Below are 23,476 nucleotides of genomic sequence, written 5' to 3'. Positions count from 1 at the left end.
CCTTCTCAGGAGTCTGCTTCTCCCAGCCACAATCCAGGATGAGCCATGTAATGCCCAGCAGCCAGAAGGTTCTCTCCCCAAATTTCTGGTGATTCTTCCTCAGTTTAGGTCTAGAGACTCTTCTTGGCTGCTTCCTGTTGGGTAGTTTCTAGTATCTTAATGGTGCACCCTCCTGGAAATGATCTACTGAGGGAGGTTGAAGGATCTCACTGCCAGTGGTAACCCTACATTGTTCCCCCCATTTCCAGTAGAAGGAACTCAGAAAAATCATTAAGCTGATCCTTGGGAATCTGGTTGAGGCTCAGCTCTTTTGTTGTTTGACAAAACAACAAAATTCTCGGTAGTTACTACTCCCCTTGTTCTAGATGCTCTATATCAAAAACTCTCTCAGTGAATTGTTTAAGACCAGAGTTCAGCGTTTATATGCATTCAACATCCTCAGTCTTCCCAATTCACTCAGGTTTTCGAGGGCTGGGAATTCTCTGGAGCTCGGAGGGCTATTTTATACCCTAAAGGGCCCCTTAGTATACCCTAAAGGGCACCATTAATTTTAGAGTACCATCTCTATATCAGACCTAATATACTAAAATGCCTCCCATAGGAGATCCAAGAGGGAGGCATTGTAGACGGAAGCTACACTCACCTCCTCCTAGGACCAAACTGGAATTACAAATAAATGATATAGGACAACCATCCTGAATACCGAGCTGAAGATGGGCTGAAGAGAAGTCTTTTAACCAAGGATTTATGGAAGAAGCCACATCAAAACTAGTGGGAAGGGCCGAGATATGAAGAAGGCTGTTCTTGCCCCTATAGGCGGCGGCTGAGGTTCTGGAGGGATATATCAGCTGCAGGGGTTCCCCTGAGAAGCCTGGGGTCTAAATCCCAAGCTGGGCTCCCTGGCCCTGAGCATCAGAGCTGAGAAGAAGCGCCCACATAACACCTGGCTGTGCAAAGCAGCGGGGTTTCTGTCTGCCAGGGAGAGGCAGGAGTCCACTAGAGACACAGGCCCTCTGAAAGGGCCAATACACAAAAGGTCAATAGCAGCCACTCACCCTGGGCTCTGGCAGAGGGAGGGCAAAGTGGACCAGAGTCACATGAGGAGAGTCTGACGTTTGTGACCCTGGAAAGGTACCCACAGGGACAACCCCAGGATCCCTGTGCTGTCATTCTACCATACCACAGACACCATCTTTCTTGGGTGGAGCACTCCCCTTAGTGTGGCTTCAGCCAGGGGAAAGCAATAGCTCCAGCCTCTGGACTCCCTCTGGCTCCCCCTGCGGAGCTTAGCCTGACGGAGGAGTGCTACAGCCAGAGGCCCTTTCAGTCACTGAGCCTAGCAGGCAGCAAGGCAGAAAGCAGAGCTCACAATCAGTGTGCAGAGGATGAGCTGTAGAATTGTGCACCTGAAACCCGCATGCTTTTGTTAAGCAGTGCTTCCCCAATAAATTCAATAAAAAGGAAAATAAATTAAGCAAAAAAATTAAATGCATTCCATAGCTAATAAACTTTTTCTTTGTTGTTAAAAATTCTTAAGTAATATTTTTAAAATTTTACTTTTTAATTTATTTGCCAATACGCAGTTTATTTACTGTGATCTCTCAGTAATCATGTGCATTCTTAGAGTTTCCACAAAGTGAGAAAACTAACTTAAATTTATTTATAAATGCATGAAATGTTTATTAATAAGAATGCCAATTAATGGAGTTGACATGATACATTTTATTGATGTTTATTAAAATATTTATTAACTTTGAATTTGCATTTTTCCCCATTTGTATTTTGAGCCTTTCTCTTTCTTTCCTTTCTTTCCCTCCCTCCCTCCCTCCCTCCCTCCCTCCCTCCCTCCCTCCCTCCCTCCCTCCCTCCCTCCCTCCCTCCCTCTTTCTTTCTTTCTTTGAGTTATCAGGTCTTTTCAAAGATCTCAGGCCTTAACTACCATGCTAGCTAATGGATAAAATGGTACAGCCAGCTCCCCTAATCAGTTTCTTATGTGTAGCTTTACCCTATACAACTCATAAGGATAGATATTAAAATGAATCATATGAATCACTGTTTTCATTTCTCTCTCTCTTTTTCTTTTGGTAAAATATGACCCAACAGAGACAATTTCACACAATTTAATCTAGTACTTTTTGGTTACAAATACAATAGACTTTTTCCTGTGGACATATAGAGTTAAACGGGAGAGCTAGAGTTAAACAGAGTCCTGTGCCCATGATAGGTGCTCAGTAAAGATTCGCTGAATGAATGAATGATCGAATGAATGAATGAATGGACATAACGACAAATGACCAAAAAAGATGAAACTAAGTAAACAGGAACAAAACTGCATGGTACAGACTCGTGGCAGTGGAAGTGGCAGAACATGTCAGTCACACAAAGCACTTTGGCAGTTACGTGAGTCTTTCTAACCAACATTCTCTTTTCAATTTAATTTTGATTTGTTAGCAAGAGATTGGCATTGCCTGTGGGAGAAAGCAGTCCTGGCATATTTCACTACTGACTCTCCTTGTTAGGGAACAAAGAAAAAAGAACCACTATAGGAGTTTAAGGAGGGAAAAAAGCACCTTGGAGCTAAGAGAGGAGACTTCAGAGGTTGGTAGAATTTTCATGAAGCACGTTGCTTTTCATTTGGCAGCAAGGACTGTCTCCATGGGCAACATCATAAATTGAACGTCTTAGTGTTCCTGCTGATTTTCCTTCCATGTGATCCCAGGGAAACCAACAACTCTATTTCTCGCCCATTGACAATTCTGGAGAAAACAAAGGATCATCAAATCTTAATGATTAATAGGACTTCAACCTTGGATGCATTCACCCATCTATTTATTCACCCCCTCAGCCTGTTATATCATGATGTGCAGGATTCTGCCCAGGTACTGGGAACAGAGTGAGGTTTAAGATGTGAGATATCTCCAAACCAGAGGGGATATTCAGCTTGTATAGGGAGGGTAAGTGTGACTGGCAATGAAAGAGAAAACTGGGGAGAAAATAGAGGTCCTGCATACCAATAGTGTGGAATTTGTGAGAATACACATGCTTTTTGGGTGGCAAAGCACCAGGTTGACACTTAAGATAGATGAGATAAATTAAATAACCCCAAAATGCATATTATTGTTCCTAATAACATCGAATAACTTTCTCTCACCGGGAATAGTTACTTCTTTACTGATTTCACAGGCAACCCCCTCAGCTGTGACTGGGCAAGAGCACACACATTTCCCATCCAGCAGAATCACGGTGCCCCCATTGCGGCATGGGCGGCATTTTTTCACACTGTATTCATTGACATAATCGTCAAGGGCTCTTTCGAAATTCTCTTTCTTTTGGTGTGCATCTTTCATTTTCACTGGAATCAGATTATGTATAGGAGACAGCTGCAAGAAAGCAAAACATTTAATTTTAGGTCTTCTTCTACTGGCCGAGCTTGTAACATTCTTCACTGAATTATTTACTCATTAATGAACTAATTTGACAAAAGGCTTATTGAAGGGTTATTATTGCCAGATATGATGGTAGCCTTTAGGACTATAGTAGTGACCAAAATGAGGCATGATCTCTTTGGTCGGGAGATGACATTATGGAAGTAAAGAGGCTGATATTAAAATAATCATACAGATAAATTTAAACGGAAACTATGATATGTGCTATAAAGGTTGGGTGTGTGTGTTTTAGAAATGAACAGTCCGGATTTAAGCTTTTGGCAGCATCATTTATTGGCATAGTATTTTGTGAGCTGTCCTTCTGCCTTTCCCCTTCCTCTCCTCTTTCAGAAGATAGCCAAGTGCTTGTCTTAAGAGGAGGTTTGTGTGCAAGGCCAAGTCCAGAAAGCCCTGAAGGTCACCTTCTTATTGACTTTTTTCTCTGAAAGCCTGAACTCATTGGGAATGTTTTTCTGGGAAAAGTATGAGAAGAATGCCGCTGAAGGAGAAGATTCTTCTAGACCAGGGAGGGGACAGCGTTCGCATGCACCCCAAGTAGCAGGAAATCATAATCAGACCTCTAGCAGTTATTTTGGGGAGTAGCAAGACCTGTGGAGTACCCCAGGGAAGCTAGGTATCGAGGACCAGGGCTCCAGTTTTGTCAGTGATCCCCATGCACAGTCTTGGCATAGAAGGCTCGGAACCACTTGACTCCAAGTGAACATGTGAACATGATCAGTGAGGTTATCAGGGCGACCACAGTGGATTCAATACCTACGTACCTCGTCTCCCCATCTCCCCAACAGAAGCATCAGGATTCATGCATTAATTTAGGCAACAAGGAAGACCTCCCTGAACCCCATCCAACAGATGAATGAAGGATACATTTTCCAGCGTTATGGAGAAATGGGATCTCAATGTGAAGTTTAATTAGACTTCAAGGAAATGAAATGAAATGATTTATTTTGCACACTTAAATTTCTGGAGCAAGATACTAAGTTGCTACAACTGAATCAGAGAAGCTTGGGAAGATTTTCCTGAGAAAATGACTATTAAGCTGAGATTGACGGTATTAAGGAAGAAAGAAGAGGATTCCAGTCTACAGTGCAGAATTCAAAAAGTTCCTGTCACGGAGGTGCCATTGCTTCTTGGCCTATTGGCTAAGGTCAAGTGTATAGTAGAGGAACCATAACATATATGAAAACTTGCACCATATGTCCATGAAATTTAAATGAATTCAATTATGTGACTATAAAGAGCTGCTTGAGTGAAAGAATTGTAACAAATTGAGGTCCTTTGGTGGCACTGTATTTTGAAACAAGATACCACAAAATTCAAATGAAATTGGAATCTAAAGATTCAAGAAAGAAGTAAGAAAAAATATACCAGCAATTCCTGCAGAACAGTAATGATGGATTAAGTATTGTCAACTAATCCTTTTACTGAGGACAACGGAAAAAGCTGAACAAAATATAACCAAAATTAAACATCTGCTTGAGGGTCCTGGAGAACTAATGAGGTGATAAAGAATTAACAAGGTAATGAAGATCTGGGAGAAGATGGAAATTCCATGAGGTGAGCCCCGCATTTTGGGGCCCCCAGTCCCCTTGACATATTTCCTAATTGAGGGAGAGGCGGTCAAGTGACTAAATGGTAGACAGCATATTACTGGACTGGGGGTGGGGAGATTGGAATTTAGGACCCAAAATGGTAACAAGGGACCCAACCCGAAGGACTACAGCACTAGCGGTAAGAGGCATGTGGAAGCGGGTGGCCCTGGTGAAGACTGCAGCCTGGTTTGCATGAAAATGATCCTGAATTATTAGCACTCAGAAGCTTTCCAGATATAAATGTGTATTTCCTTTGGAGGAAAACAAAATTATCTCAGGTGTCACCCTACTCCTATAACACTTTTTAAAGTATAATCTTCAACCCACAACAAAAATAACTAGGTGCACAAGGAAACAAAGCAACACGATGGAGAACCATAAAAATAATAGAGGCTGGAAACAGAGTGATGGGAGATGCCAAGATTCGAGCTCTCAGACATAGATTTTAAAATAACCGTATGAATTGGGGGATGGGAGAAAAGTTGGCAAATGTTAGCAGAGAACAAGAAATTATCTTTTTAAATGGAAGACTTGGAAAGGTAGATATACAAGAGCTTGATATTATAAAAAACCAAATTAATGGCCTAGTTAAATGGCAGATGTGACACAACTGAAGCAAAGTTCATGACCTGAAATATAGGTCAGAAGAAAAAGTATTGACAGTGAAGTATGAAAAGATAAAAGTTTGGGAAATGCAGAAAGAAGGTAGAAAACATAAAAGAGTGAGAAGGTAAAGAAAGACAGAATATATGAAAAGGAATATTTGAAGACTAATGGCTGAGAATACTATAAACCTGGTGACAGACATCAAGATACTCCATTAATGAAAAGCAAGGTTAAAATTGTTCTTTTTGCACCCAGCCACATCAGAGTAAAATTGCTGGAGAATAAAGCAACATCCCACAAATGATGACAGTAGAGAAAATCTTAAAAGCAGCTAAGTAAAAAACCATAATATTTTGAAAACAGACTGACATTTGATTTTCACAGATATAAAAAATATACCACCAATCAATAATACAGTCTAAATTATTCTAGGACAAGGAGATATTCAAAGGGAAGTTTTTTTAAAAAAGTGACCTAACTTACACCACACACAAGAAACAACTCTAGGTTTATTGTAGAAGGAAATGTTAAAGTAAAACAATAAAGCTTCTGGAAGATAACACATAGGAGAGCATCTTTAGGACCTTGAGGTAGGGAGTAACTTTAAATAGGACACAAAAGCACCAACTGTAATGAAAAGAAATGTATATCTAACTATATCAAAATAGAAACAACGTAATTCCTGATAAAATGAGGAAGGACATGATATCATGTTTGTGGAATTATTACCCAAAATGCACAATCTCAATCTACTCTAAGCCTAAATAGAGAAACATTTGACACAAGTGACCAGTACTCATCAAAGGTATCAAGGTCATGAAAGACAAGAAAAGTCTGAGGAATTGTCACAGGTTGGAGGAGACTAAAGGGATGTGATCACTCAATGCAGCATGAGATACTGATTGGATCCTGGACCAGAAAAAAGGAGATTAGGGTGCAACCTGGTGAAATTTAAATAAGGCCCATGATGTAGTAAATGTGAATTTCCTGGTTTTGATGATGGTACTATGGTTATATATATATATTTTTAATTTATTGGGATTACAATGGTCAATATGAACATATAGGTTTCAGGTGTGGGTTTCTATGTTACAAGATCTGTGTATTGCTCTGTGTCCACCACCCAAAGTCATATCTTCTTCCAATTAAGTTGTTAATATTAGGGGCTTCTGGGTGTAGGGCTTATGTGAATCCTGTGCTAGTTTGCAATTTTACTAGCTGTACAATTTGTGTCATTTTAGAGTAAATCTCAAATGATTTCAAAATAAAAAGTCAAAAAGAGGAAATTGGTTATTAAAAATACCATTTAAGGGTGAAAGTCCTCAAGTGAGAGAAGACATTTATAGTACTTTTAAGTAAATAGTCTCATATCCAGGATATATCAAGAGCTTCTACAAGTCAACACAACTGTCCACCAGCACACCACTGACGGGTAAGTATGTAGGATATGGATTTCAACTCTGTCATATTTATTTGGAAGGAAGAAACCCACTTACCAGCATTGCCACATTAGCACAAACAGCATAGGCACGTAGTGGAGTTAGTTTGATTTTTAAGAAAAGAAATTCAGCCTGGCCGGGCATGGCTCAGCGGTTGAGCATCGACCTGGGATCCAGGCGATCGGGGTTTGATTCCCGGCCAGGGCACATGCCCGGGTTGCGGGCTCGATCAGTGATTCTCTCATCATTGATGTTTCTGTCTCTCTCTCTCCCTCTCCTTTCCTCTCTCGGAAATCAATAAAGATATATTAAAAAAATAGTAATAATAAGTAAATAAATAAAAAAGAAAGAAAAGAAATTCATCTTGTTTTACCCTTCAAAGGAAAGTCAAGGCTAGATAATCTCAGATACAGGAATAGAGGGTCATGGGGAAAATGCAATTTGGATGAAATGCACCAATAGTATTCAAAGAGATAAAGGACATGTAATAAAGGCAGTTTCAGATAACCTCAAACCCTGGAGCCAAAAATCTCACAAGACGACAAAGGACAATTAAAATGTACATTCTGAAGTTTTCCTGAAGAGCTACACCTTTTTCTGATGAACTTTGGCCTTCTGTTAAGTAAGAGAATGGTTATAATTTTTCTCTTATCCTAGCTGATGCTTTTCTACCATTTGTAGAGAGATGTATTTTTAGTGGATGTAGTCTATCATGAAATTTGCTAACATACAAAAAAAATGACAACATAGTTTAATATTAAGTACTTAGATTATTATAATATTAAGTATTATGTTAATACTATAATATTAAGTATTTACGTTTCTTAAAGGCTTCCAAACGAATTAAACTATATGCACCAGATGTAGATTGTTAATAGAATAAGTATTATTTTTATCCCTATAATACTTTTATAATTAACCTAGTTATTAATAACAGGAAAGGAGTAAAGGGAAGGCCAACTATTATGGGTGAAATAGGGAAGGTACTTGTCTGTCAGTAGCATCCAGGAACAGGTCATTGGCCAGAGCAGGCGTGGAATATTTAATCCCCTAAACAAAGAAATTCACTCTCTTGGCTCGTGGCCCTCTTGTATGCTCAGTGCTCTTGGATGCCTTGGGACTCCTGTTGCAGGGGGAGCGTTCTCTTGGCTCCCCTGCATTTACCCACATTGTGTGGACCCCACACAATGGAATAATGGACTGCAACTAGCCTGATGCTGAACCCGACCCAGTTACAACACGGAACGGACACTCTGGACACTTGGCTTTGCTTCTAGCTCTGCTGAATCCCCAGCTGTACTTCTCCCAGGACTAGATTAAGGGAAGTGGGACTTTGGAAACCCAGGGATGTAATTCCACACAAATAAAAACCACTCCTCCTCCCATATGAGTCTCAGAAAATTCTTTTTCTTGAGATATCATAAGGACCCCGCCCCCAGCACTCATAACACTGATAACACCTATACCAGAGTTAGGAATGATTTTCACTGTGCTGTTAGAACTGTAACGACTATAACACAGAGCACTGGTGCTGCAGCTCTTTAAAGCACTGATTGTCATTAACATCTGGCGCAGCACTGCTAAGTCGCACAATACAACAAAAATTGTAGGTTGAGTGGTTCATGATTACCCAAGATCTTCCAGAAACAGCTTGATATAGCTCGATACGTGGGTGGATAAGAGTGGATGAGGGTAATGAAAAAAGGAGAACTGAGAACAGAAAAGGCAAGATGAAGGTAAAAGCAACACACAAGCACAAAATTCAGGAGAACCCACCCATCTGCATGAGGCGGGTCACAAAATCGGTTATATTTTCCAGAGCGTTGAGTGAAACAACTGGATTTAATGATCACGTGCATTTAGGAAAACATACCTGAGTCCCAAGAGAAACAAAATGATCCTTGAAACGAAGATTAAGGAGTAAGACCTCTCATGAGTTCTCATGAAGGAGACCTTGTGAACTTCCCTTTCATGAAGGCCCTTAATAAATACCATTCCCGTGTTGCAAGTGGTAGTGTGATGCCACCCAGAGGCGAGGACAACCAGGGGCAGATGGAAGGGCACCAACCATTCCTGAGCACCTATTTTGTGCTAGCCTGTGCTATGGGCTCTATACCTGCAATCTTATTAAATCCTTAAACCTGGAGCCCTGGAGAATTTAGTGTTGAGGAAATCAGAAAACATGACACATCTCGTGAGGGACAGAGACCCCAAGCTCAGCCTGGGTTGGTCTGATGTCACACTCTGTGCCTTTCTTCTATGCCATGCTTCTTCCAGGGGGTGAGATGGGAGTGCATCTGAATGCTTGAATCTTTCAGATGAAACTGACTGTTCATCTGAACCAACAGGGACATTTAATAGAATGACAAAATACTCTACTTGAAAATAAACATTACTTACCCTTTCTTTTGTGAGCACTGGAGCATCACTCAAGGAAGAACCCCAGTTTACAAAGTCCACCACATCAACTGTTCTGGCTCCTCTGAGAAGCTTCTCTTTCAGTTGAGTTGCATATTGTTTGGTTCCTCCTCTTATGAGTGAAATGACGTCGTCTATGATGCCGTCGCCGGTGATGTTTACTGAGAAGAGAGAGAAGATGGAATTCAAGCGTTTTTAATTCTGTGACATTTGATAAACATTTATTGAACCCCTTTTGTAAAGTATAGTCTAATATATTTATTGAATTTTACTTATAAACATTACTTACGCAACTTTTGCACCCCAAATCTCCAAGGGCAATTTCTATTAGTCGCTAATTGTAGACTTCAATCATCTTTTTAAAAATAAAATAAAAATTTTACCATGATTGAGATGCATGGGTAATTCCAAGGTCATCACTCACTCCTGTGCACACATGGGAACTAAACACAACTTTAAATGTACTATAATTTTTTTTTGTTGCAGACTTACCTTCATAATTATATTTCTTATTGGTTTGCTTTAAACGATTTTAATATTATTTAAAAAAATCAAAGGATTCAAAAAAGAATAAAGTGAGAAGCAAAATTTCTTTCTATCCCCAGTGCCTACCCACCTCTCCCTCAGTCTCTCTCCAGGCTAAACCACTTTTAACAAACTTTTGTGAATCTTTTAGACTTGTGAATATTTTGAACCGGAAAAAAATTCTAGATGATTTTTTAAGCCTTCCTCATTTTTATGGATGAGAAAACTGAGGCTCAGGGAGTTGGAGTGACTAGCCACAAATCACACAGTTAGCTTAGGGGCCAAACACTGAAATGATGACATTTGATGGCAGGTTCAGCTTTCTTTTCAGTTCATCACTGGCTTCCAATCATGGCTACATGTTAGTGGTTGCTGTGCTTTAACAAGTATCAGGTTTTCACTCTCTTCTGCTTCTCCGCCGTCTTTAAAGGTGAGTCTCAAGTATTTGAATGTCTGAAAATGCTCTCAGGTTTCTCTGATTAGAGTAAAAATTGAGAATTCCAGCACTGCCTTGTGCTTGCAAATCTGCTAATGAGTAACAATAGAAGTAATATTTATACTGCAGATATTTATATTTTTAAAAGGGTTATGCCATGATTTATTACATTAAGGATGGATTAGGGATTTCTTTTTTCATCTTTATTGAGATATAACTGACATGACTTGCCATATATAGGGCAAAAAAATTACCAGAATAAATTTAGTTAACATATATCATGTCATATAGCTACAAAATTGTTTTTTTCTTGTGATGAGGACTTTTAGGATCTACTCTCTTAGTAGCTTTCAAATTTACCACACAGCCGTGTTAACTGGGAATAGTCATGATGTTGTACATTACACCCCTAGTTACTTATTTATCTTATAACTGGAAGTTTGTACCCCTTGACCAATTGAGTGAAGGTGAATTAGGGATTTTAAATTGGGTGGAAGGTTGAGTTAGAGAGAGACTTTTGGTCTTTTTCTTTCTTAATGGAAGCATATAATACTGCCACTAGTCCATTCAAAACCTTTGTTAAAATTAGGGGAAGAAGAGGACATTTTTTCTCAAGATGTTTTTCTACCATTGCCATCGTAAACATACAAATCTATAATGACTGCAGTTTGAGCAGCGCCCCCTAGAGCTGCACACTGCACAACCGACACCATGGTGACAGATGAGTACATGTCCCTGGGTCGCTTATGTTTATAACAGTTTGGAAAACACTGTAAAGATAAAATAGTTTTTAAGCACTTCTAGTTTGTTGTGTTATTGTTGTATTTTTAATAAAGAAGACAGACAGTAAGAGCGCTCATAGTGACAAGGCAGTGCACATTGACATGACCCCCACCCCCATTTTTATCCTAAGAAGTGAGGCCATACTTACCACTTTTGCCACCACCACTCTTTATGCAATCCTTTTTATTAAGGTTTCCTTTTAATTCGATTCCAAAATTCACAGATAAGTCCAGATCATACCCAAGGCATTTCTTGACATCCTTTAGTTCCACACCTGTTTAATGTATTTAGTTGAAAATTATTAGATAATATCTATCAGTATCATAGATAAATTCCAGTTTTGCTCTTTTATAAGAAACATACTTGGATTTGTAGGCATTATTACTGAATGCAAATGGAAGGTTACATCTGTCCTGCTTTGTCCTTGAATCTAGTAGCCTCCTTTTGACTTTGCTTATCAACTTAATGGCAAAGGACATATAAATTCACCTCTTGTTTAAAAGGGACATAGGTCATACTAGGTCGGTTATAGCCCTAAGATTAAAGATTTGAGCCCTTGGAACTTTTTCACTCAAGAACTCTTAGTTCAAAGGGTTCTCTGTGCTTTGATCACTGCTACTGAGCCTTTCTCTTCTGATTTTCAATTTACTCAAGACGCACTCCTCTTGTGCCCATCTCCCAGTGATATCTATCAGGTGAGCTTACCAGGCAGGGCTCAGAGACTTCATTATGCTATCTTGCTGGCTTTAGCCCTGTGAGCAAAGCAATCTCATATTCCACTCCTCCAGATAACGCTGCTTCTACCTGCCCAAACTATACTGAGGCATTAAGAGCAGTTGGTTCTGGCCCTGCTGGCGTGGCTGAGCGGTTGAGCATCAACCTATGATCCAGGAAATCAAGGTTCAATTCCTAGTCAGGGCACATGCCCGGGTTGCAGGCTGGATCCCCAGCGGGGGGCATGTGGGAGGCAGCCAATCAATGACTCTCCCTCATTGATGATTCTATTTTGCTCTCCCTTTCCCTTCCTCTCTCTGAAATCAATAGACATATTTTTTTTAAAAAAGTGCAATTGGTTCTGGCTGTGTCATATTTATTTCACTTGGGGACAGTGTCAGGCTTTAAGATCACAGACACATCGCATTCTTCACTTGACACTGCCAGAGGCTATGAGGAAGGAGCCATGGATGTGGTTTTTGGAAACACTTCCCTTCCTCAGAGACACATCCCAACATTTTGAGGGCAGAGAGAAGAAATATGCTGGCACCTATCACCTCTTTAAGACATATTATAACTTTCCATAATTATAAAATAAATTATTAAAACTTGTTAATAAAGTCCCTTTGCATCTACTTTATTCTTAAAAGATTTATATAAAGCCTTTAGCCAGGATGGCAATTACGTAGCACAGAGGCCTCTCCTGTACACACAGCAAACATTGATGATCAATCATGGCCTTCTTTCTATGATTTCAAGTGTGGTCAGAAACCTACTCAACACGGACCCAATTCAACTACCACCAAATAATTAGAATTCTCATCATACAAGGTTGAAACTAATGTTCAACCCTTGCTTTAAGATGTTAGACTTATATGATGTTAACATTGCTTCCTCCCTTCTCCTTGAGAGAAAATTTAGAACAATATTTCCCTTCCAATACTGAAGACAATTATCATCTGTATAATCAAACCAGCCTACCGGCTAAGAAATAAGTTATATAAATTATGTCTCTTGCACTTTCATGTTTTAAATAGATCTTCATCAAAAGCAGCAGTACCAGTAATATTAAATTACAATACAATTTCTGCTGCTGGCTAGTGCATTACCAAGCCATCTTGTTTGAGGCAGAAGCCAATTTGCTGTTTGATAGGGTTTTAGGTGTCAAAGGGAAGGGAGAGTGTTCTTTCAAGGAAGCAGGTTACATATCTCTATTCTAAAGACTTTAACCACTGATAGAGGTTATCAATATGAATAATGGTTGGTTAAAACATTATTAGAAGTTACAGCTCTATTTCTAGGTATACCGTGTTCCTTCATGACAGCTTTATTCAGAACATATATTAGTTCATATAATCCTCCTAGAGACCCAGCGCTACTGTAATGAGTTCCATAGGTTTCCAAAAATGCAAAATATTCCCCCTTTTCATAAGTAGTTGGCAGATTTTTTAAATCATCCAGGAAAGTGGATGTCAGCATGATATCCCGATTTCTCATCACAAATCTTCCCAGATCAACTTCTCCTTTCACATGCATAAAAATTTTTTCCTGTGTTGCAGAGAAGAAGAAAATAAATGTGAGTTTTACCACCATTATTGCAAATTTAAACATCACAATATTTGAAATTTCCATAGGTAATGCATTTTTTAGCAGTGACTGTAAGATAATCACTTTAACCCAGTAGAATGGCAAGCTTAAAATACTATTAATACCAACTGTTGGTGAAGATGTGCAGCAGCAAGAATCCTCTCATACATAGCTGGTGGGAGTGGAAAATGGTGTAAACACTTTGGAGAACTGTTTGACAGTTTCTTATAAAAGTAAACACAGCAACCCTATGGTCAGTCATCCCACTTTTACATATTTATCTAAGATCAATAAAAAAGTAGTCCACAAAAAGGCCCGTACAAGACTTTTGTAGCAGCTTTAGTCAGAATATCTTAAAATTGGAATTGACTCAAATGTCCATTAAAGGGGAATTGATAAACCAACTGTAGTACGTTCACATGAAGGAATACTAGTTAGCGATAAAAACACACACAAGCTACTGATACATGCAACAACATAAGTAAATAAAAAATATTATGCTGAGTGAATTAAGTCAGACACAAAGAAATATATACTGCATGGTTCCATTTATATAAAGTTCTAGACAGGGGAAGCTAAGTTATGATCAGAGAAATCTGGTCATTGGTTGCTTCTCAGGTGGTAGAAAATTGACTGCAAAGGGCGTGAGGGAATTTTCTTGAGGTCATGGAAATGTGCTATACCTTGTTTGAGGAGGTGATTGCACAGGTGAATACAATAGTCAAAACTCATGGAACTATATGCTTAAAATAGTTGCATTTTATTGTATGCAAACTTACCTCATTAAGTTGATTTTAAAATGTTAACAATGGAAGGAAATGTAGACATTGTATATGAAGCCCAACCTTTTTATTTTGCAGATGAAGAAACTGTGATCCAAAGGTATCAAGTTATTTGCCCCAAATGACACAAATAGTTCATGGCAATGACTGGTACTAAAAACCTACATTTCAGGTCTCCCTCTTCCTTCTACTATGTCCTCTTGATCTTTGATAACAGAGATGGAACAGACAATATTTTAAGACACGGATCTCAAGTCAACCTAACACAGCTCAACAGTTAAGTTTCCTGGGAGGATGGCTTAAATTTCTAAGAGAAAAGTAGGGCAGTGATGAGCTATGTAATTCAATGCTATAGACTGTTCCAGCTAAAATTAATTACAAATGAGCTCCATGATTTTGTAGATGATTCTTTTAAGATTCTCCTGCTGTAGTTGTGGTTGGTACATGTTGATTGCATGGGAGTTAAAAACATGCTATTATTTTTTTAAAAAGGTACATCTCAGTGTCTATGAACATCACATCAAACTTTCTGTGTTCTAGAAGCATAACTGTTCATGCTGCATGACTTAACTGCAGGTGATAGTGGATGATTCAGCCTCTAACAAAAATCTTAAAGAAACCTACTGCATATATAAAAAGTCATATGAGTTCTCCATCTGATGACTTGCATAATAATTTTCAGTGGAATCTCAAAGATACACAAAACATATTTGGATTCCTTTGCATTGTTGCTAAAATTAGGAAGTCTATCTTGTCAGGAAGATGTTCTGTTCTTCCGCTCAAATTATTTTAGAAGTAAACCTTAGATCATTCCTATTCAGACATACTGTTGTTTCTTCCATCTTACAGGAATTTAAAATAAACCACTCTTGAGCTCATTTGTCCAACCTTGCTAGAAGCAACATTCCCTTAAAGAGTTTTCTATACTGGCTGCTTCCAATTCTTCTCTTCCCAGTTCTCTGAAATCTAATTTATAGTCATGCCACCGCCCTTACAACCCCAACAAAACCTGGCTTGTTGAGTCACCAATGACCTTCAAAATGCAAAAGCCATGGTTGCTTCTCAGTCTTCATCTTCTTTGACATACATATTAGTATACTTGACAGTCTATTATTCCTTTCTCCTCGACAGTGTTTCTTTTCCTGCCTTCTAGGGAAGCTCTTCTCAAACTGTAAAGTGCAAACAAATCACCTAAAGAATCTTGTTAACATGCACTTCTGATTCAGTAGGTCTGGGGTAGAGTCTGAAATTCTAGTTTCCCAGTGATGTAGATGCTGCTGGTCCATGGACCACACTTTGAGTAGCAAGGTTCAAGGGCATCATGCTAGCAGCACCTTGCTTTCCTTTGCTGGTTCCTCCTCTTTCCCCAGAACTTCTACTGAAGTTCCTTGGATTTAGTCTTTGATCTTCCTCTCTTTTTTATCTACATTAACTCTGTTCCTGGTCTCACCAAGCCCTATGACCATCGATACACCATAATTTTAGCTCAAGCCCAGGCTTATTTTCCAAACTCCAGAATCATAACATCAATTTCCTACTTGACATCTCCAAGTAAGTGTCTAATAGACATCTCATCCTGAATCTAACTAAAACTTAACCACTGGTGTTCTTCTCCAAACTTGCTCTACCTGAAGTTTTCTCCATCTCAGTTGATAGCAACTCAACCTTTCCAGTTGCTCAGGCCCAAAACCTTAGAGTCATGTTTGACTCTACAACTGTCCTGTCTGAACTATCAACTCTCACCTGTATTTCTATAGTAACTTTTAACAAACCTTGCTTTTGCACTTAACTCTCATAACCTCTTTAAATGAGTACCAATAGTAATCACTTAAAATATATTGGGATCTGTCAATATTCTATGAAAAACATTCTAATGACCTCTCATGTCACTTAGAGAAAAAGAAAACTCTTAGACTAGGCCGCCAGGTCCTTCAGGATATAGTTCAAGGTAAACTCCCCAGATGTTTCTCCTTCTGGTTCACTTTGGCCTTATGGGCAGGTGTATCCCCATATTAGAGGTTTGTCTCTAAAAGTTCCTTCTGCCAGATGTATCACCCAAATATAACTATTTGGCTATATCTTCCCCTTCAAACATTTGCTAAGATCTTATCTCCTCAATGAAGCCTACTATGAGCTTCCATTTATTTATTTATTTATTTATTTATTTATTTATTTATTTATTTATTTATTTAATTTTTTAATATATTTTTATTGATTTCAGAGAGAGGAAGGGAGAGGGAGAGAGAGGGAGAAGAAGAGGGAGAGGGAGAGAGATACAGAAATATCATTGATTGGCTGCCTCCTGCATGCCCAGTACTGGGGATTGAGCCCACAGCCTGGGCATGTGCCCTGACCGGGAATCAAACTGCGATCTCCTGGATCCTAGGTAGATGCTCAACCGCTGAGCCATGCAGGCTGGGCTGAGCTTCCTTTTAAATACCATCATCTGCCCAACTCTCCTGATTTCCCTTATGTTACTCTATTTTTCATTTTATTCCATAGCAGTTATCATTTTCTAAATCCTATATATCTTCCTTTTTCTGCAATTATGTTTATTGTTTTTGTCTATCTCCCCCTGCTGATCTTTGTCCTGCCCACGAGGTCAGGACTAGGACTCTGTTAGTTTGATTCACAAAAGATTTTAAGCACCTGGAGCAGTGCTTGGCCACATAGTAAGTCTACAATTAAATATTTGTTGAATGATTTAAAGGATTTTTCAAGTTACTATTTTAGGCAGGTATTCATGTGAATATATAGGCAATGTACAGACCCATATAAAACACTTCTATCTATAGGCATAGCATAAGTACTAAGAGTGAATTATTATTTTCAAGGTGGGAGGAGAGTATCTAAATAGGTGCTTGTGATCTCAAAAAAGGAAGAAGGGGCATTTTACAAGCATCACGGTGATTACAGAAAGTGTACTCTATATTTATTCCAAAGTTGATGAATCAAACTTTGAAACCTGGCTTAAATGTTAAAAAACAAACACATTTTAGAAATCTAAAATTAAAGGTAGAGCCTGGATGGGCGTGGCTCAGCGGTTGAGCGTCGACCCAGGATCCAGACGATCGGGGTTTGATTCCCGGTCAGGGCACATGCCCGGGTTTCGGGCTCGATCCCCAGTCGGGGGCGTGCAGGAGGCAGCCGATCAATGACTCTCTCATCACTGATGTTTCTATCTCTCTCTCCCTCTCCTTTCCTCCCTATGAAATCAATAAAGATATATTAAAAAAAATTTTTTTTAATAAAATTAAAGGTAGAATTACAAAATAAACAGACCAATTTCATATGCATTGTGTACAATTTTATGGCGTTGTTACTTTAGAGACACGCTTTATAATAAGTATGTGGTCTCATCCTAAGACATTGTAATGAATTACCCAAATCATGCAGTATGATTTTTCACTGTAATTCTGAACATAGTATAAATTGGACAGTTTATTACCACAATCTCAGTCAAAAAGTATGCTCTGAATTCTTAACATACTTGTTCTCTGTTCACTACACCAAACATCTCTTACTATCACTAAAGATCCTATTTGGCATTCTCCTTCCTGACCTTCTAGCAACATATTGCAACATATTGAAGAATTTATTGAGTATTGGTTTATTCTTCTGTCTTATGAGCTTGATCTGCTCTAAACACTTAAACCTAAAAGAGAGGGTTTGGTTAGTTTGAAAAATATCCCACTATGTTCTCTACATGAATTCCTGGGTCTTACCTTCTTAGAAAAGTGTGACAGCAACAGTTGGTAAGTTTCGTTTTTGGAATACCTATATCGAAATGAACCTGCAGCACCCAGTGGGGAAGCACTCTGTGCTGGGGCATCTGCACCAGGAGATGGCCCTCCTTGAAGGTTAGTTTTAAGCAGCTCAAGTTTTTCGGTGGGTGTGTATTTGAGAGAGAGCTCCGCATTCAGATTTGATGTTGTGTCTCTGATGACATATTTGAAGGCTTCTAACTGTTCTTCATAATGTTCAGTTCTGAAATTTTTATCAACTCTAGTCTAAAAGAGAATGACAAGGTGTTAAAAACAGCAGACAAAACCCACCCAAAATAAACACAGAAAAGAACACCCCCCTCAATTATTTGAAAGGCAGCAGAGCCTTTAAAGGAGGTAAGAGTAAAGGCCCTGAGATGAGACTGCTGGAATTCAAATACAGGTCCCACGACTTAGAGGACATTACAATGACCTCTGTATGTGTAGTCTGATTCCTAGTCTACGGAGCGGGGATACTCACCACGCCTACCCAAAGGTGGCTGTGAGGATGCAATGAGATAATGCATATGAAAGGTTTAGAACACAGCAAGCTTTCCAAAGTTAATATAGTAATAATTAAAAAGCTAGTTACATAACAGATGCACAGTATATTTCCTCTTGTACATAAAAAAAGAAATTAAGAAATGACAAAGCTAACACTTCTGGATGGTTTATCAGCCAGGAACTGATTTGTGTATTTTACACCTGTTAATTAATTTAAGTAGAGAGGCCAGGACTTGAAAGTTCAACTGCCTCATAACCTTTACACTCTACTGCCTACAAAAAAAACAACAAAAAACGGAAAAAAAATATGGAAAATTTCTGGAAATATAGACAAAGCACAGAGAGTGTTTGCCCTTGAGAAGGGGAACTGTGAAATGGGAATGTGGAGTGGGAACGTTTTTCCTTGTACAACCAATTGTGCTGTTGGACACTTTGATTCCCACCCCCCCACATTCCTTTTTGCATAAAAAAACCCCAAAAAACTGAACTAAACAACCTAGTTAAAAATGAAAACTTTCAATTAAAACATTCTTGGACACGTTGGCTATTGTCAGGTCTGAAGGGGAGGGTTGTTCATCTCAATGGCTGAGCTCTTTCCAGGGGACTTAGAAAGAGGTTATAACACTTGTCTGGGAAGGAGACACCCATCTCTTGTCAGTGGCATAGATTAGATTCAGTAGCGTGCATTGGGTGACTGTTCTGCCTAGGGAATGCTATGGTCTGAATGTTTATGCTCCCTCCACCCCAAGTCCATAAGTTAAAACCCTATGCCCAATTCCATGGTATTAAGAGGTGGGGCCTTAGGGAGGGGCCTTCATGAATGGGATTAGTACTCTTATAAAAGTAACCCCACAGAGCTCCCTAGTCCCTTCCATCCTGTTTGAACATAATAAGAGATCTGTGACCTACGAGATGGTCCTAACATGACCATGCTAGCACTCTGGACTGTGAGAAATAAATTTCTGTTGTTTCTAAGTTACCCTGTCTCTGGTATGTTGTTACAGGAGGAGCCTGAACAGATGAAGACAGGAAACCTAAAGTTATCATCTAATGGGAAAGACAAAAATTCATGTAATTTTCTTTAATGCAAGGTATGCTGGGGAAATTGTTGAATGGAAGGGGGAAGAGTAGTCTAACCAAGTCACTTTCCTGCTTAAAATATTTTAGTCTTCCCACTGCCAGAAGATAAAGTTTAAGCTAGACTTATTCCACATTAATCTCTCCTGACTGTACTCAAGCCCTCTAGTTATACTTTCTGGAATGTTCTCTAACACCCCTCCCACCATCCCATAACACCAACATTGTACACACTAATACACATTCTCTCACACGCTCATACAAATGCATACTATACCCCTTGCCCTGGTTAATTCTTACTCCAACTAAGCTATTTCAAGTCCTAGCTTAAACATCAGGGAGGACTTTTCTGATCCCACAAACTGAAAGATCCATTTGCTATAAGCTCTCATGACTCCTCTTTTAAAATAAAACAAAATGAAAAATCCTTCCCTTTTATAATTGTTTATTTAATAGACTTTCAGATGGTAAACTCCAAGAAATCAGGGGCCATTTCTGTCTTATCCATATGCTACTATAGTGTCACCACTTAATAAATTGGCACATAGTAGATGCTAATAAAAATTTATAAAATTTAATATGCAGATCCAATAAAATGAATGATGATAATTAATATTTATTGAGTGCAAACAAGCTTGGCATTTGCTTTCTAAGACCATAATATTAGAATAAGGGGGGCACCAGCAGTAGTAGCACCAATAAGTTGACTTGGGGACTTTAGCAAGCCTTAAGCCAACTCCATCAGCACTCTTCTTCAGATGGTAGCAAATAAATACTCAGGTCCATAATCCCTACATGTTTGTTTGTTTTTTTCCTCCTGGTTTTAACTAGATTTCTGTATTTTTTTACCTTGGAGGTCAAGACATCTTTATGACAGAAGAGTGGAAGAAATACTATAATGCAATGAAAAAGCTGGGATCTAAGAAACCACAAAGCCAATACCTCGGCCAGGGGTAAAAAAATACATATGTATATACATATATATATCTTGAGCATGTGAATTTTCAAATTATTCTTAATTTGCCTTTAATGTACAACTATTTCTTAAACAGAATATTTTGAATTTTGAAAAAATTTTAACAAAATTGCTAATATTTTGAACAAAAGTCCTTATAAAACTTTATATATAAATATTTTTTAAAGTTTCTTTACCTATATTGTTGAGAATATTACAGATGTCCCCTTTTTACCTCCATTGATCCCCTCTACCCCGCATCCACCCCACCCCAGTCCCAAGCCTTCCCCAGACCAATGTCTGTGTCTATGTGTTATGCTTATAAACATGTAAGTTCTTTGATTAATCTCTCCCCACCCACTCCCTCATCCCTGCCTTCCCTCTGAGATCCCTCCGTCTGTTCCATGCTTCTATGTCTCTGGATCCATTTTGTTCATCAGTTTATTTTGTTTATTACATTCCACATATAAGTGAGATCATGTGATACTTGTCTTTCTCTGATTGGCTTATTTCACTTAGCATAATACTCTCCAGTTCCCTCCATGCTGTGCCAAAGGATAAAAGATCCTTCTTTCTTACAGCTGCATAGTACTCCATGGTGTAAATGTGCCACAGCTTTTTTATCCACTCATCTCCTGATGGGCGCTTGGGCTGTTTCTAGATCTTAGTTATTGTAAATTGAGCTGCTATGAACATAGGGGTGCATAAGTTCTTTCTGATTGGTGTTCCAGGTTCCTTAGGATACATTCCTAGAAGCAGGATCACTGGGTCAAATGGCAGGCCAATTTTTAATTTTTTGAAGAACCTCCATACTGTTTTCCACAGTGGCTGCCCCAGTCTGCATTCCCACCAGCAGTGCACTAGGGTTCCCTTTTCTCTACACCCTCACCAGCACTTGCTGATGGTAGTCATCCTAACAGGTGTGAACTGATGCCTCATTGTGGTTTTAATTTGCATCTCTGATGATTAGCAACGTCGAACATTTTTTCATATGTCTCTTGGCCATCTGTATGTCCTCTTTGGAGAAGTGTCTATTTAGGTCCTTTGTCCATTTTTTTGATTGGATCGTCTTCCTTTTGTTAAGTTGTATGAGTTCCTTATATATTTTGGATATTAACCCTTTATCAGATGTGTCATTGGCAAATATGTTCTCCCATACAGTGGGCTCCCTTTTCATTTTTTTGGTGGTTTCTTTTGCTGTGCAGAAGCTTTTTAGTTTGATGCAGTCCCATTTATTTATTTTCACCTTTGTTTCTCTTGCCCTAGGAGATGTATCGGCAAACATATTGCTACGGGAGATGGCTGAGATTTTGCTGCCTATGTTTTCCTCTAGGATTTTTATCATTTCACGTCTTATATTTAAGTCTTTTATCCATTTTGAGTTTACTTTTGTGTATGGTATAAGTTGCTGGTCTAGTTTCATTTTTTTGCATGTATCTGTCCAATTTTCCCAACACCATTTATTGAAGAGACTGTCTTTACTCCATTGTATGTTTTTGCCTCCTTTGTCAAATATTATTGACCATAATTGCATGGGTCAATTTCTGGGTTCTCTGTTCTGTTCCACTGGTCAATATATGTCCTTGTGCCAGCACCAGGCTGTTTTGATTACAGTGGCTTTGTAGTATAACTGGATATCTGGTATTGTGATCCCTCCAACTTTGTTTTTCTTTCTTAGATTGCTGTGGCTATTCGCGGCCTTTTTTTGTTCCATATAAATTTTCGAAGTGTTTGTTCTAGATCTGTGAAATATGCTGTTGGTATTTTAATGGGGATTGCATTGAATTTATAGATTGCTTTGGATGGTATGGACATTTTAATGAAGTTAATTCTTCCAATCCATGAACATGGTATATTTTTCCATTTGTTTATATCTCTCTCTATTTCTTTTTTCAGTGTCCTGTAGTTTTCCAAGTACAGGTCTTTTACATGTTTGGTTTATTCCTAGGTATCTTATTTTTTTAGTTACAATGGTAATTGGGATTTTTTTTTTAGTTTCTCTTTCTGAGAGTTCATTATTGGTGTATAAAAATGTCATCGATTTCTGGGAGTTAATTTTGTATCCTGCTACCTTGCTCAATTCATTTATTAAATCTAGTAGATTTTTGGTGGAGCCTTTAGAATTTTCTATATACAATATCATGTCATCTGCAAATGACAATTTTGTTTGCTCCTTTCCAATTTGGATTCCTTTTATGTTTTCTTCTTGTCTGATGGCTGTGGCTAGGACTTCCAATACTATGTTGAATAAGAGTGGTGAAAGTGAACACCCTTGTCTTGTTCCTGTTCTTAGGGAAAATGGTTTTAGTTTTTGCCCATTGAGTATAAGGTTGGCTGTAGGTTTGTCATATATGGCCTTTATTATGTTGAGGTGTAATCCCTCTATTCCCATTTTGTTGAGAGTTTTTATCAAAAATGGGTGTTGGATTTTATCAAATGCTTTTTCTGCATCTATAGATATGATCATGTGATTTTTGTCTTTCAATTTGTTTATGTGATGTATCACATTTATTGATTTGTGAATACTGTACCAGCTTTGCATCCTTGGAATAAATCCCACATGGTCATGGTGTATGATTTTAAAAATATATGTCTGGATTTGATTTGCTAATATTTTTGTTGAGGATTTTAGCATCTATGTTCATCAGGGATATTGGCCTGTAATTCTCTTTTTTTGTAATGTCTTTATCTGATTTTGGAATTAGGCTAATGCTGGCCTCATAAAAAGAGCTTGGAAGTGTTTTTTTCTTCTTGGATTTTTTGAAATAGTTTGAGGAGGATAGGGGTTAATTCTTCTTTGAATCTTTGGTAAAACTTCCCTGTGAAGCCATCTGGGCCAGGACTTTTGTGT

At 38.6% G+C, this 23,476-nt stretch overlaps 1 protein-coding gene across 1 annotated transcript in view; it reads right to left on the bottom strand.

The window, feature by feature from the left end:
* Positions 1-2,104: 2,104 nt before the first annotated feature.
* Positions 2,105-23,476, bottom strand: part of C9 (complement C9) — a 40,509-nt gene continuing 19,137 nt past the window's right edge. Inside the window, exons 6-11 of the mRNA XM_016223850.2 lie at positions 18,051-18,335; positions 13,264-13,504; positions 11,391-11,516; positions 9,481-9,659; positions 3,152-3,380; positions 2,105-2,756 (exon numbers count right to left, since the gene is read on the bottom strand). Coding sequence (XP_016079336.2) covers positions 2,734-2,756; positions 3,152-3,380; positions 9,481-9,659; positions 11,391-11,516; positions 13,264-13,504; positions 18,051-18,335 — 1,083 coding nt within the window. The 3' untranslated portion in view covers positions 2,105-2,733. The remainder of the gene's footprint in view (positions 2,757-3,151; positions 3,381-9,480; positions 9,660-11,390; positions 11,517-13,263; positions 13,505-18,050; positions 18,336-23,476) is intronic.

The sequence above is a fragment of the Miniopterus natalensis genome, chromosome 3, assembly GCF_054644295.1.
Source record: "Miniopterus natalensis isolate mMinNat1 chromosome 3, mMinNat1.hap1, whole genome shotgun sequence".
Taxonomy (NCBI): Eukaryota; Metazoa; Chordata; class Mammalia; order Chiroptera; family Miniopteridae; genus Miniopterus; species Miniopterus natalensis.
Note: the sequence above shows the minus strand (reverse complement) of the source record. Positions and strands in the feature narration are given on the sequence as shown.